The 14,190-nt window shown below is 48.0% G+C and overlaps 1 protein-coding gene across 1 annotated transcript; it reads right to left on the bottom strand.

Annotated features, from left to right (window-relative positions):
• Nucleotides 1-12,935: 12,935 nt before the first annotated feature.
• Nucleotides 12,936-13,430, bottom strand: LOC110312095 (immunoglobulin omega chain). The gene is made up of 2 exons (XM_021185645.1): nucleotides 13,385-13,430; nucleotides 12,936-13,297 (listed from the first exon to the last, which is right to left on the bottom strand). The coding sequence occupies exons 1-2, from the start codon at nucleotides 13,428-13,430 to the stop codon at nucleotides 12,936-12,938; spliced, it is 408 nt and encodes a 135-aa protein (XP_021041304.1).
• Between the last annotated feature and the right edge of the window lie 760 nt (nucleotides 13,431-14,190).

Raw genomic sequence — 14,190 nt, 5'->3', positions numbered from 1 at the left:
CTCTCTCTCTCTCTCTCTCTCTCTCTCTCTCTCTCTCTCTCTTTCTTTCTTTTTTCTTCCAGGAGATCTTGTTGTCCTTCTGGGTGTGGTATTTCCTCTGCTTCATCCTCTTCTTCTGTCCTTGATCTGCTAGCAAGAGGTGGGCCATCTTCTTGGTTGGTGGGGTGGTGTTGGACATTTCTGGCAGGAATCCAGATAGGCTTAGGCTGATTCTGTGGAAAAACACAAGCAAAACCACTCCCAGTTGTAAGAAGGGGGTCTGGTTCCTTCCAAATTCCATCCAAAGGATCTCGCCATCGTACCAGGATATTGGGGGGGGGGCTAATTTTGGTGTGTGCCAATGGAGGTAGATAGGAGGATGTTTGGAGTTTTTGTCGATGTTAAATATGTTTAGGGTAGTCAGAGCCATCATTAATTGTACATTGGGGGATAGGTGGTTGCCTTTTGTTTTAGGAGTCGGGCTTTTAGGGTTTCATATGTTCTTTCTATTATTCCTGGGCCCTGAGGGTTATGGGGAATTCCCATATGATGGGCAATTTTCCAATGTGTGGAGAAGGTTTTGAATTGAGAACTAGTGAAGGCCGGGCCATTATCAGTTTTTATCTGTTGAGGAATGCCCATGGCAAAGGTGGGGAGCATATGGTGAGTCAACCTTACTGAGTTTTCACCTGTTTGGGCCATAGCCCATATTAAATGCGAGTATGTATCTATGGTGACAAAACATATTTCTGTCTACTGAATTGGGGAATATGGGTGACATCAATTTGCCATAAGGCATTAGACTTAAGGTCTCGGGGATTGGTGCCCATCATTTGTAAAGTTGGGGTGATAATGAGGGACGCACAAGAGGAGCATGTCTTTATTATTCTTTGGAGTTGAACAAGAGGGATGTGGGGGAAGAGAGCATGAAGCCCCTTTATATTTGTGTGAAATTTGTCTGCTTGTTCAGTGGAGGCCGTGAATGTCCCTGTTGAAGCAGTTTGGTCAGTGAGTGCATTTCTATCAGATACAGGACCTGGCAGGGGACTGGGAGATCAGACATGCTGGATGTAGATGGGGGAGTCTCTTTCCTGTAGGAGGGTGAGAGCTGTATGAGTAGAGGGGAAAGTGGGTTGGCGTGTAGTTTGATGAAGGATCTTGACAACCAGGGGAGCAAAATGACAGCCTATACACCGTCTGAAAAGAGGTTAAGGGAGTCCTTGACTTCTTTTAGTGCTAGATAGATGCCATATAATTCTCTATATTAGAGGGGAGTGATTGGGTAGTTCTTTGAATTGGAGGATAGAGGGGGTCCATCCTCAGAGAAGTAGCACAGTAATGCTGCAGCTCCCCTTTTTCCCCCATCAGTAAATATTGAGGGGGCTCTCGCTATGAGCCCTTTTGAGAATAGTTTGGGGGCAGCCATCGCAACAGAGGGAGGGCAGAAGCCCATTTTTCATCAAGATAATGGTTGCCAATTTGTCCTGGGAATCCTATTAAGCTAATAGCAAAGCGGGAGTGATTTTTGATTAGCCACTGAGTGTCAGAGAGGGATAAGGGGGTGGCAAGAATATCAGGTTCTTTCTCTAGGGTTTGTAGGGCTCTCTCCCTGCCATTTTAAATCATGCTAGTGAGCACATCTACCTCATTTAAAATTCAGGTGCATCACCCATCGGGGTGTGAAGCCATTCCAGCACCCCCTGAGGTTGGTAAAAGGCTCCCACAAGTGTAGGGGAGGAGTTAAAGATGAGGAGCTGCATAGGTTTTGTTGGGTCATACCTAGCAAGAGCCATATCTTTTAGGGCTCAAAGAACTCCAGGGGAACCTCCAGGCATGCTGTGTTCCCAATGCCCCTTCCCCTTAGTACTCCAACCCCTTGGTAGCTTGGATTCTTCCCCCTCGCTCCTTGGCCCCATACTAGTCACTGGAGCCTTGCTTCTTTTAGCACCCTGCCTCATCCAATTTCTAAAGCAGTAGATGAGTAACATTTCAAAGATCACTACCAGTCAGGTCCTGGTTCAATATCAAACTGTTCCCAACATAAGAGACAGTTATTTTGATAAGACCTTTCCTTTATAAAAAGAAAAGGGGGATTTGTGGGGTGATGGACCATGCCACCAAACAGAAAACTTGGTAAGATAGAGTGGATTCAGAAACCCTGGCGATTTTCATATCTGAGAATGGTAGGCATTTAATCTACTCCTGACCAGGTTCCTGTCCTGGAACACATGACCATGACATCCCATGGAGTGGACTATGACAATCAGTATGGTCAGCACACTAAGACCTTTTCACAGGCAGATGAGGCATCCCTAACATCTCAGACCAAGCCAATAGAAAGCATCTGCTCTTAGACCCCAACCCAACCCAATATGTGTATTAAACCCTGTCCACAAGGAATAAAACACACATGAGATATTTCATCAAAGACCATTTGAGAGCATCTGTCTTACAGAGCTGTAACACCTTGGGGAAGAGCATTCTTTCCAGGAGCTATCATGACTGGAAGCTGCTCAAGCCTACCGTAGTCACTTCCTGCTCCATGGCCCTGACCTAGGTTCCTAGCTGCCTGCTGTGCCCCATTGGATTCATTTTGTCCTGTCACCTGCCACCAACTTGTGGATTGCTGCCCACTGTGTCCTACCACCTGCTGTTGTGCCCAGATCACAAGACCCCAAAGAGACCACCAGGAACCACAACTCTGATGCAAACACATGAGAGTCTTTATTCAGTCTTGAGCCTGGGCCACAAATCTTCCTGATGTAACAGGATAGAAGATGTAACAGGATAGACCCAGAGGTCTAGGGGAAAAGAGTTTTTAAAGGGAAAAACCGAAAGTGGGGGTTTCCAAGACTTGGCATTACATGGGAGGGTAAAGCTCAAATCACAAGGAAGGAGCACACATCAAAAGGAGCATCTTGACCTGGGGATGACTTATGTTTTCTTAGCCCACTCTGTTGCTATCAGCTAGCTGCAGCTGCTCTGTCTACCTTGCAACTGCCAGGGACATTTCATATTTTTCTCAGAACTAAAGGGTAGGGGCCATGCCTCTCTGGGGGCAAGTTAACTTAGTTTGAAAAAGAAAATGAAGGTTTTTTTATTATTAATTTTTAATATTTTTTATTATATATTTTCCTCAATTACATTTCCAATGCTATCCCAAAAGTCCCCAATAGCGCCCCCCGAAAATGAAGTTTATTCTGCTACTTTAATCCCTTCCCTGCCACTGACTCTGGGGCAGACAGGTTTTCCATGCCTACACAGCATTTCATACTCCTAAGAACACTGTCTCCAGGTGGTATTTGGGTATGGAGCGCTGTGGCACAGGATCAGGATGTCCCAAAATAACATCACTCTAAGTCTAAGAACACAGCCAAAAATAATGTCAGTCCAAGACCAAGAACACAGAAAAAGACAATCAATACACAGCCAGTTCACCCCTGCCACGGGCACAGAAACCAAGTTATACAGCCAGTTCACCCCTGCCATGGGCACAGAAACCAGTGTATACAGTTCACCCCTGACACAGGTGCAGAAACTAGGTTATAGAAAGACTTGGTCAGCTCCTGCCAATACTGTATCTTGCCCTTTCCAAAAGGAGCAGAGTCCACTCAACTCCCTCCAGGGGACCTGAAGCAACCTCCAGACTCCCCACAGAGTCATGACATTAAAGGCACGTCTACCCGCCTCAATTGCCTGCACCAGACCAGAGGCTTTCCAGCTGACACTGTGCTCACAAGCCAAAAGTGAAAGTGAAGACAGAGAGACAAACACAAACAGGAGTAGGCGCCTGTTGCTGAGCTTGGTCTTTTCCTCTCAAATCAGTCAGTGGTCACTCAGGGTGGTCTCCTCAAATCCCGAACGAGCCCCCAAATGTAAAACACCACATCCCCCAGTCCAGACCCTCTGTCAGTGGTTCTTACGTTGTTGAGCTGCCCCCTAGTGAGACAACAAGACTCAGATGGATGCAAAAGCAAGAGGTTTATTTTCCAATGTGTCAAGGTTGACCTTCAATTAGTCCTTCAAGAGTGATGAGAAGGTGACTGCAATGGCTATTACAAGCAGTTTTTATAATTTTTAGGGTCACAGGTTACATCAGGTTACCAAATTTATTGGTTCATCTGTGCCAGGAGCTGATCCTATCCCACAGCACCCAGACCTGATCCTGTGCCACCATCGGAGTAGGGTGGCCACCCTTAGGGACCTTGAACTTGGAGGTGATCAAAGCAGTAGAGGACCGGAAGATTGGGAGTCTCCTCCTGCTTCTCCCTCCATAAAGGGGGGGTGCAATGTCCTGGGTCTCATATGGGTTAAGGATCCTGGAGCTGGTACCGGCACTGGCAGGGCCATGGGGGCAAGGATAGGGAGATATGGAGGAGGAAGGTCTTGGAGCAACAGGTCCACTGTTGAAGGGTCTTGAAGGATTGACTTCTTCTCAGGTCTGGATCTCTCCTCCCTTGCTTCCTTCTTCCTGATGGCCAAAACCTGTGAGATGGGTCTTGGGGAAAGAAAGGCTTTTATATACGGGGGGGGGGGGGGGGGGGGGGGGGTGCCCTCCACTAGATTCTTCCAGGTAACTATATAGTGCCCTTAGTCTGGGTGCCTGAAGGATCCTGGCCTAACAACTCTTTCCTCTACTGCTTTGATCACCTTCAAGTCAAAGGTCCCTATGGGTGACCACCCAACTCCAATGGTGGGTCATTCAGAGAAGCAGAGATTAACTAACTTGTTTTTCTTTACTTCTACTGACAAGTTTTCTCCTCTAGTGGTTAGCTAGGATGTTTAATAGGGTAGATTCAGTCTGTCCAATGTCCAAAAAAAATGTCAGTCTAAGTCCAAGAACACAGAACAAGATACCAACAAACAAAGAAAAACAATCAACACACAGACAGCTTGGGCCCAGTTACAGACAGTTCATCCCTTCCGTTGACGCAGAACAGAGTTGCTCGGTCAGCTCCAGCCACCCTGAAACCAACCAGGTGCCCCTGCTAGTATAGCAGGAACCAGATAACAGAGTTGTTTGGCTGGCTCCAGCCACACCGAAACAAACCAGGTACTTCTACCAGTACAGCAGCTATGGCCGATACTGTCTTGCTGTTTCCAGATGGAGTTGAGCCTTCCTGGCACCTCCAGGGGTGGTACTTCAGCATCCTTCAGGCCCCACTCCGTCTCTACATTAAGGCACATCTGCCCACCATGCTTGACCACACCAGACACTACAGGGTCTCTGAGCCCTCTCACGCTTGCTGAATGTTCAAACAGACTTACAGACTCAGACTTTGACAAACAGCAAGACAAAGAAGAACAGCGGTACCTGCTCAAGACCTCCATTCACTACTCTGGTGTATCCCCACAGGGGGTCTGATTCCCATCCAACGCACCAAATGTTAAGACTCTGGTGAGCCTTCACTTATGGAGACCCCCTGAATAAAGGACACAAAAGTTGGAGATCCATGCAAAAGCAAGAGGAATTTTATTGTTCCAGCATGCTGGGGCCGCCCTACACACAAAGGACAGAGAATGACCTCATGCAGCCCATTTGGCGAGTTTTTATACTGTTTTCAGAGCAGCCATTAGGCACAATGCGGTTGGCAGAACAGTGTGACTTTTAAACTGATTGCTCTTTAGGGGATGAGGTGGCAAAGACTTCCCTTGTCTGTAGGTGGCCAACAGTCTCAGAATGTTCTCTGAGCCTCCTCTTCGGTCAGCTCCAGCCACCCTGAAACCAACCAGGTGCCCCTGCTAGTATAGCAGGAACCAGATAACAGAGTTGTTTGGCTGGCTCCAGCCACACCGAAACAAACCAGGTACTTCTACCAGTACAGCAGGTAGCAGATGGTCATTTCGCCCTCCCTGTGGTCTGAGGAATGTAATTAATCCCCCACTCTTGCAGAGGGGAGGGGTTCCTATGTGCTCCATGACCTTTCTCTCCCAGGAGGGGAGGGGTCTGGTGGAATTTGCCAAAGCTCCTAAGCTGACCTCTTCACCAATGTCTATGCCTTCCATCATGTGCTGACCCCATGACTCAGCAGAACCAATGTTTATGACCTCCATCATGTGCTGACCCCATGACTCAGCAGAACCAATGTTTATGACCTCCATCATGTGCTGACCCCATGACTCAGCAGAACCAGAGTTTTGACAAAATTCCTGCAGATACTCTTCAGTGTTTGGAGTGAACAGTGTGGCTACATTCTGATAATTTGTAGATAGAAAAGGGATTTCATCTGTCCACCCAACCGCAGCACCCTACTCTGCAGTACTGGTATGTCTCCTTCATGATTGTAAGATTGGCTGGGAGCTACAATTCACGATTCTTCTGCACTATAAGAGGTTCAGGCCACACAATAGAAACATTAAAACTAAAAATTCAAAGTATAGTTTCCACAATGTGTATGGCTTTCTATGCCATGTAAACAAACAATTCTAAGCCTGTCTGGTGTAGGTTTGGGCCTGTGCTGAGGTAGGAGAGGGAGAAATACTCTCTGAACTTCTGAACATAACATATGTCCTAGCATGCCCACATAAATGGATCTGTATTACACATATATGTGTGCATGTTGGTGTGCATCTCTTGCAAGTCTTTGAGCAAGTATGTGTAGGCACCAGAGCCTGGGGTAGGGACAAACCTCTGTGAATGACTGAAACTTCCCCTTGTGTTAGCAATGTTGGTCCCATGTTCTGAAATCTAACAACTGCAATGGCTGTTTCTGGAGATACCACTGTTCTTTCTTTTGTACATGTGACATCTCATTAGTCGGGGACATGCTTATCTGTATATATTTATATTTCTGAAAAATATGATACTTGGCTACTTTTGATTAAGGCAGTTAGAGATGGTTGTTTTCATATTTCTAAAAAGCTGCTCACATATTATTCCTCCCTGTCATCGGGAACTAAAACACTCAGGGCACTCCTATTTCCCTTTAGAAATTTCTTTGGAAAGAATTCACTCTTGGAACCTCTAAAGAATTCTACCTGGAGCATCTTTGTTCCCCACATGCTGTATGGCTCTGCTCTACAGGGTGACCAGGAGAGGGCGCTAAACTCCTTTGCCTCCCCAGAGCTGTGGAGAGTTGCAAACAATGGGAACCTGCATGTTTGACTTCTCCACCTTATTGGTTCATGCGGTCTGGGTGACTTTATTTTTACTGATGTACAAGCGTGGGGTTCTTTCACTTGATTATACCTCTTTAAGAAAAACACGGGATGTATCTATTTTTACTTTTCTCTCAAGTCTGTTGCTAAGGAAAGGACAATGACTCCATTCTCTACACTGTTAGGACAAATGACTATCTGTGGCGCCCACTGGTAACCTGCCAAAGCACTTGTTGACTTCAGGATCACTCAGAACCACAAGTGCCTGTGACTCCTCACATTGCTTCTCACCCCTCCCCCACACTCAACTTCTCCAGCTCCCGGGCTTCTCTCCCCCAGCTTCTTCCCTTGTAACCCAGTTATTTCAGCTGTACTCTCTCCCTGTCTTCCTGTCTTGGCCCCTTCCCTCTCTCCCTCTCTTGGCCTCTCTCTTGCCCACACTCTCTTGTTCTCGTGCCACAGCCTGGTCCAGTGTCAGTCTACTGCTTTCCCCCTCCGCTATGGACTCCTGCAGATGCCTCTGGCTTTTCTCTCCCTCGGTTCTGCAATAAAAACCTTCCCCTCAACCACCTCTTGGAGCAGTTGTGTCCTCGGTTTAGATACTCACTAGAGTTGATAAATGAACGAGAAGAGAGTCCAATGCTTACCCTGCCTTTACTATTCAAATAGTCCCTCGAAGCGGCTAAGTTGTCAGTGAAGTGGAGGATTTTGAGGGGTTTGTTGTCTGTTGTACAGGTTCGGGGTGTTTTCTTTGAGACCAGGTTGGTCTAGGATTCCTGCCTCCTTCTCCTCAGAGCTGGGATTGAAGCATGTTCTGAGTATGAAGGCAGTTCTTGTGTGTGTGTGTTTATGGTATGTGTATATGTTTTGTGTATATCTACCTGTGTGTGCACACGCTCATTCGTACGAGTGGGTGTGGGCATGCATGTGCAACTGGATGCATGCGGAAGTCAGAGGTCAACCTCAGGTGTTGGCCTTTCATCTTGTTTGAGACAAGATCTCTTGCTTGCTTGCTGCCTCTGATACCAGGCTAGCTGGCCTGAGAACTTCAAGGACTCTCCTGTCTGCAGCTCCCAACCCCTGTAGGAGCTCTGGCATTACAGATGTTTGCCACTTGCACCCTTTTCCATGGGCTCTGGGTATCTGGACTCAGGGCCCCATGCTTTATCAGAAAGGCTTTAGCCAGTGAGCCATTGTCTCAGCCCTATGAGGTTCTTTATAGCACTTTCTCTAGTTAATAAGTGAAAGAAGAATGCTAAAATGAAATATGCCCTTTCTATACTACATAATGAGCAAATGGGTGGGTGAGACAGTGAACATCCATCAAAAGGATGCTCTCATGTGCTGATTCCATGCTCTTCCTCCACCTAGGCCTCTCCCCTAGCTCAGTCCGCAACACAGGCCATGACTACACTGGCTTTTTAGACTCTTAGTCTAAGTGCCACCCTGTAAGACCCTCTGGAGCTCCTGAGGTCCCCTCCCCCCAAAAGGGTCTCAGGATCCTTCTCAGGTGGGAATGTTTGAGTCGCTAGCAACATGTCCAAGCTCATTTGGTTCTGTTTTCAGCTGAATTTGGGACATAGGTCACAGTTGTTAGAACCCTATAGCCTGCTTGTCACACCTGCCAGGAGTCCTCTTGGTTCCTGAGTCTGTGCAGTACTGGGCAGTGAGTGGGTCCCGACACTCTGGGATCCTGCCAGCTCTCCTGCTCAGAAGGTTCCCTGCGGTCCTTCCCTGCAGTCGGCTCCTTCAAGCTCTCCTTTTCCAGGCCCGTCTTGGTCACAGCACACAGTCACTTGTTTCAACTGTCAGACAGCAGAGGAGGGTAATGTGACTGAGGAGAAAAATAGACAGACAGAACAATGGAGAGACAAATGTACAGAAACAGAGAGTGTGGTCAGTCACAGATGTGAAAGCACATCCGAGCAGCTTCTCCCCAGTCTCAGGGAATCACATTGAGCCCAGCATCTAATGAGAGCTAACGAGTAGCCAAGGATTCATTGGCTTACATTCATCGCTCAGTCCCTCGCTCACCTGCCTCTCATCTCCTAGAGTGTTTATCACACAGAGGATCCAGTCAGCTGGGAATTTGTAAGCGTCTTGGTAAAAACATAAAATAAATAAAATAAAATAAAATGAGAGCTGCGAAGCAGGTGCTAACTGTAATTAGGAAAACAGCCGCCTGCCCACCGGAGGGAAGTAACAACCACAGAGTGGCCAGGAAATGGATGCTCAAAGATGGGGAGCGGAGATGGCTGTGGAGCTCTGCATCAGTGCAGACAGAGGGAGGACACAATCCAGGAACACGTCCTCCCAATATAAACAGCTGGAGTAAAGGTTTGGAGGCCACCAGGCAAACCAGGCACCTGACCAGTGGCAGTTAGCTGAATACTGCAGAGATGGACCGTCCAGGTGAAAGGGACAAGAAACAGGACTTTCCTGCTGGGATCTGGCCAGTGTCCAAAGACTGGATGGTGGGGAACCTGACTTCTGTCCCTTCAGTCTGGGCTCTTTTTATACACCATATGCAGTTGTGTGGGTCTCAGTAGAGATAAGCCACAGCTGTAAAACACATGTTAAATTTCAAAGGCGGCGCATCAAGGAAAAGCCAATGCTCATACATGCCTGTAATAATGCTTGCCCATTAAAATGGTTATATTGAAGATATGTTGTGTTAAATAAAATACATCTTAGAAATGGTTTCACCTGTTTCTTTTTACTTTTCTGAAACTATTTTTAGAGATAGAAAGTCCCACTTTGTGCCCAGACCAAAAACTCCTGACTCAAGCAATCCTGCCTAAAGCTCACAAATAGCTGAGACTATTCATTAAAAAAAAAAAAAGTAACCACTGGTCCAATGGTTCTGCAACTCTTTAATACAATTCCTCATGTTGTGGTGACCCCCAGCCATAAAGTTATTTCATTGCTTCTTCATAAGTTTAATTTTGCTACTGTTATGATATCTGATCCCAAGGGGGTTGTGATCCACAGATTGAGAATCTCTGCACTAGTGGGTCTGAAGAGATGGCTCAGTGGGTAACCAGCACTACCCACTCCTCCAGAGTACACAGGTTCGATTCCCAGCACCCACTTGGTGGCTCATAACCATCTGTCACTAGAGTCCCAGGGGATCTGAGTCCTTCTTCTGGACTTCAGGCGTACCAGGCATGAATGTGGTTGGTGCCTGGACATACTTGTAGGCAAAACACTCATGAACTAAACTAATAATTAAAATCTTTTAAATGTAGCCACTAGAAAATGGGAGCTACAGATGTGGCCAGCCCACGTGCTTAGAACACAGGAAGCAGGCAGAGGTGGAGTGAAGGCAAGTCTGGGTGAAGGAATGTGATAGATGAAAGTCAGGACACGCAGGGTGAGAGGCAGGAGGTCCAGTGGTGGCTGGGTGAGAAATAAAGCTGATAGGGAGGAAGAACAGGCCACACCCATGACCACTGAGCCTACGTTCAGCATTTCATGTAGGTCAGTCAGTGGGAAAGGGGTTTGCTGCCAGGCCTCTGAGCCTGTGTTCCATCCCTCAGGCCCACATGGTGGAAGAAGAGACATGTCCTCTGACCTACACAGGTGGCACTGGGACCACTGTTTTATAAGTAAGAGTCCTGGGTCAGAGGAAGCAAGAGTGACATTGACACATGTCCTCCTCTCAGGAGGGGACCCTGGGGACCATTTAGCAGTGGTAGATAGATGTTCTCAATCAGGTTTGAAGCCACAAAGGACACCATTTTTGCCTGGAACTTCCCTTAGGTAAAGCACATCTATGTAGCACAGACGCCTCACATACAGGTTCTTTCGGGGTGCATTCTGGACTGCATCCCTGGAGGTCCAGGCCAGGACTCTGTAATTTCTTTCACCCCTGTCCCCTGCAGCCAACAAGCATAGTGTGACCTCAGTGGACCACATGTCTCATATCTCAAGGTCTGTCCACAGGCTGTGGCTCAGAACCCAAAGCCATCAGTCAAGAAAAGCTGTGTGTGGGCTGGAGAGATGGCTCAGTGGTTAAGAGCATTGACTGCTCTTCCAGAGGTCCTGAGCTCAATTCCCAGCAACCACATGGTGGCTCACAGCCATCTGTAATGGGATCTGATGCCCTCTTCTGGTGTGTGTCTGAAGACAGATACAGTGTACTCATATATATAAAATAAATAAATAAAATTTTTAAGAAAGAAAGAAAAAGAGAGAAAGAGAGAAAGGAAGGAAGAAAGGAAGAAAGGAAGAAAGAAAGAAGAAAAGAAAGAAAGAAAGAAAGAAAGAAAGAAAGAAAGAAAGAAAGAAAGAAAAGCTGTAAAGGCCCTTGATGAGACCCCCAAGCGTCTCTGGAACCCAGGCAGGAGCTGTGTACTCTTCCCTGTGGGACTGTGAAAGGCAGCCTGCTTTCTGGTCAATCTAGGTTTAAACCCCGGAGACCCAGCAGGTTCCTGCAAGGGACAGAAGGCCATTTGCCATGCCCCCAGACACCAGGCTCCTGACACAAGGCCTGAGCTCCATTCTGTGGCCATCAGTCATATAGGGCAATGCCCCAAGTCCCTGGTATTCTCCACCCCCACAGTTACCTGGTAACAGCCAGGTATGCTCCTCCCCACAGTTCCTGGCAACAGCCAGGTAGGCCTGGCCCACTATTAAAGGGGATGCTTGTCCCCTTACTCTCTTACTCTTGCCTCCATCTCTTGCCCTCTTGCCCTCTCTCTGAATTCCCTTCCCCCCTAGCCCTGTGGCAGACTGGACATGGGACACCATTCTAACCCACACCTCCCAAGCAAGGTTGGCCTTCTGTGATAAGGACCACATTCTGCCCTGCCCGGTCTCTCTCTCTCTCTCTTTCTCTCTCTCTCTCTTTTGTTTGTTTGTTTGTTTGTTTTTTGAGAGACAGGGTTTCTCTGTATAGCCCTGGCTATCCTGGAACTCACTTTGTAGACCAGGCTGGCCTCGAACTCAGAAATCTGCCTGCCTCTGCCTCCCGAGTGCTAGGATTAAAGGTGTGCGCCATCAAGCCCGGCTCCAGCCTCTCTCTTTAAGTTAGCTTAAAGCATCATCTATGGCTGCCTCTTTGCTCTAAAGATAGAACTGGATATTTCAACACAGTCAGGATGGTCCACAAAGCCAAGGCTGGTAACATCCGGCCTTTGGGGAAATTCTGGCTAGCCCATCATTCCTCTGCAGAGAAGGTACATGCATCTTGATAACCCTGGGGCCTTCATGGCTATCTGGAGCCATCTGGGGATGGCTCACATTGGAGAGCATGTGCTATATACTACAACAGGGAGCAGAGGCCACACCTACAATGCACATGACAAAGGTCTGTCCATCCCAAACCATCACTAGTAACAATGAGGGGAACCTGCTCCACACCTGTCACTTGGCACCTGCTCTCCCCCAAAGTAGAGGCCCAGGGATGGCATTTGCTGGGCTCCTTTGCCTGGTAACTGTGGAGATGACACAGGAGACCCTGTCCTTTGCAAGAAGGTCCCCCTCCAAGATGCTTTTATCATCCATTTGCCCTGTGATCATAACAATAGGGTTCTGACAAATGTTCTGCCTCAGAGGTGGGTACCTGGCCAAACTGAGCATGACCTTTGACCTAGCCAGCTCTTAAACTTGTTCTGAGATCACAAACCAGCCAGACCAAACTCAGTAAAAACAGCTTTAATTCTACAATCCAGCCTCCGATGGGGGCTCATAGCAACACCACAGAACAAGGAAAAACTGCACAACTCCATCTTCTAGGCTCTGCAAAGCCCCACGTTCTACCCCTCCTTCCCATACCAGACTAGCTGAGCAAAGCAAACTCCGTCTTCAGTTCAGGGTCTGAATGTCTCCAGAGCCTAAGATCCCAAATCTGTATACTACTTTTCTCCTTCCCACTCCCTCTCCATCCTCTTCTTTTCATGGCTCCGGAGCCCCACGGCGCAGTAATACACAGCCTCGTCCTCAGGCTGCAGTTCAGAGATGCTCAGATACCCAAGGTTCCTGGCTGTATCTTTGGACCCGGAGAAGCGAGGTGGGATATTGGGACCCTGGTGCTTGTCTGAGTGTGAGAAGTATCTCAGCAGGAACCTGGGAGGGTGGCCCAGCCTCTGCTGGTACCAGTAAACGCTGTAAATGCCAATGTTATGGTTGTTGCTCAGGGTACAGGAGAGGCGGATGGTGGCTCCAAGGGAAGAAGATGCTGATGGTGGCTGATGCACCATGGGCTGAGGGCCACAACCTGAGAAGATAGAAGCATGTCCATCACTGGGGCAGAGCAAGGCCACAGGAGGAGCAAGGAAGCCCTGGGCCCCAAGAGTTCCCTTACCTGTGAGATGGGCCAGCAGCATGAGCAGGACAGACGTCCAGGCCATGGCTCCAGATCTGCAGCACCCTGACCCCTACAGCCACTGCTCCTGGGCGCTGACCAGCTGGGAAGCACTCTCCTTCCTGCTTTGGGGAGAGGGTCACTGCACCCCTGGTTCCTGCTCACCACCCTCCCAGACTTTCTGGGCTCTGTAACTCTGTCACTTACCAGAATGGTCTAATGGAAGCCTTTGTGGCTCTGGGTTTGACCCAGGGAAGCATTCTGGGAGGAAGCACCTGTTGGAAAGTCATGGGCCAGAACCCAGGACTGTGGGCTCATCCTCCCTGAGGGAGAGTGACCTCAACTCCCCCTGAGAGGCTGAGCCCCACAGAAGCAGATCTGTAGTTCACGTTTAAATGCGTGGTGAATGGAATGAAAAAAAAAACCATGTCTTCATACAGCAGGAAATTTGGGGTCTCAGAAAAAGGAGAATGCTCTGATTCCTTCTAAGCTCCAGAAGAGCCTTCAACGTGAATCTTCCCCACCAAGAACAAAGTGGCTTAAAAAAGAGAAAATAGCAGGGGGCCTAGCTTCCTGCCTCCCCACACTCAGCTCACTGCACATGTGTCTACTACAAACTAAACTGTATCTCCATCTTACAGTGAAGCCATTTTCTCCAGTGGACCTATATATGCATTTAGGAGCTATTAGAAATAATTAAGCTTAAATGAGATGGGGGCGGGACCTGAAAACAGAAAAGTTGCAAAGATGCTGTGGCTGAGGGAGGTCAGGAGAAGGTCTCCAACTCTGTGCTGAGACATCCTGTG

Source organism: Mus caroli, chromosome 16 (assembly GCF_900094665.2).
Source record: "Mus caroli chromosome 16, CAROLI_EIJ_v1.1, whole genome shotgun sequence".
Lineage (NCBI taxonomy): Eukaryota > Metazoa > Chordata > Mammalia > Rodentia > Muridae > Mus > Mus caroli.
Note: the sequence above shows the minus strand (reverse complement) of the source record. Positions and strands in the feature narration are given on the sequence as shown.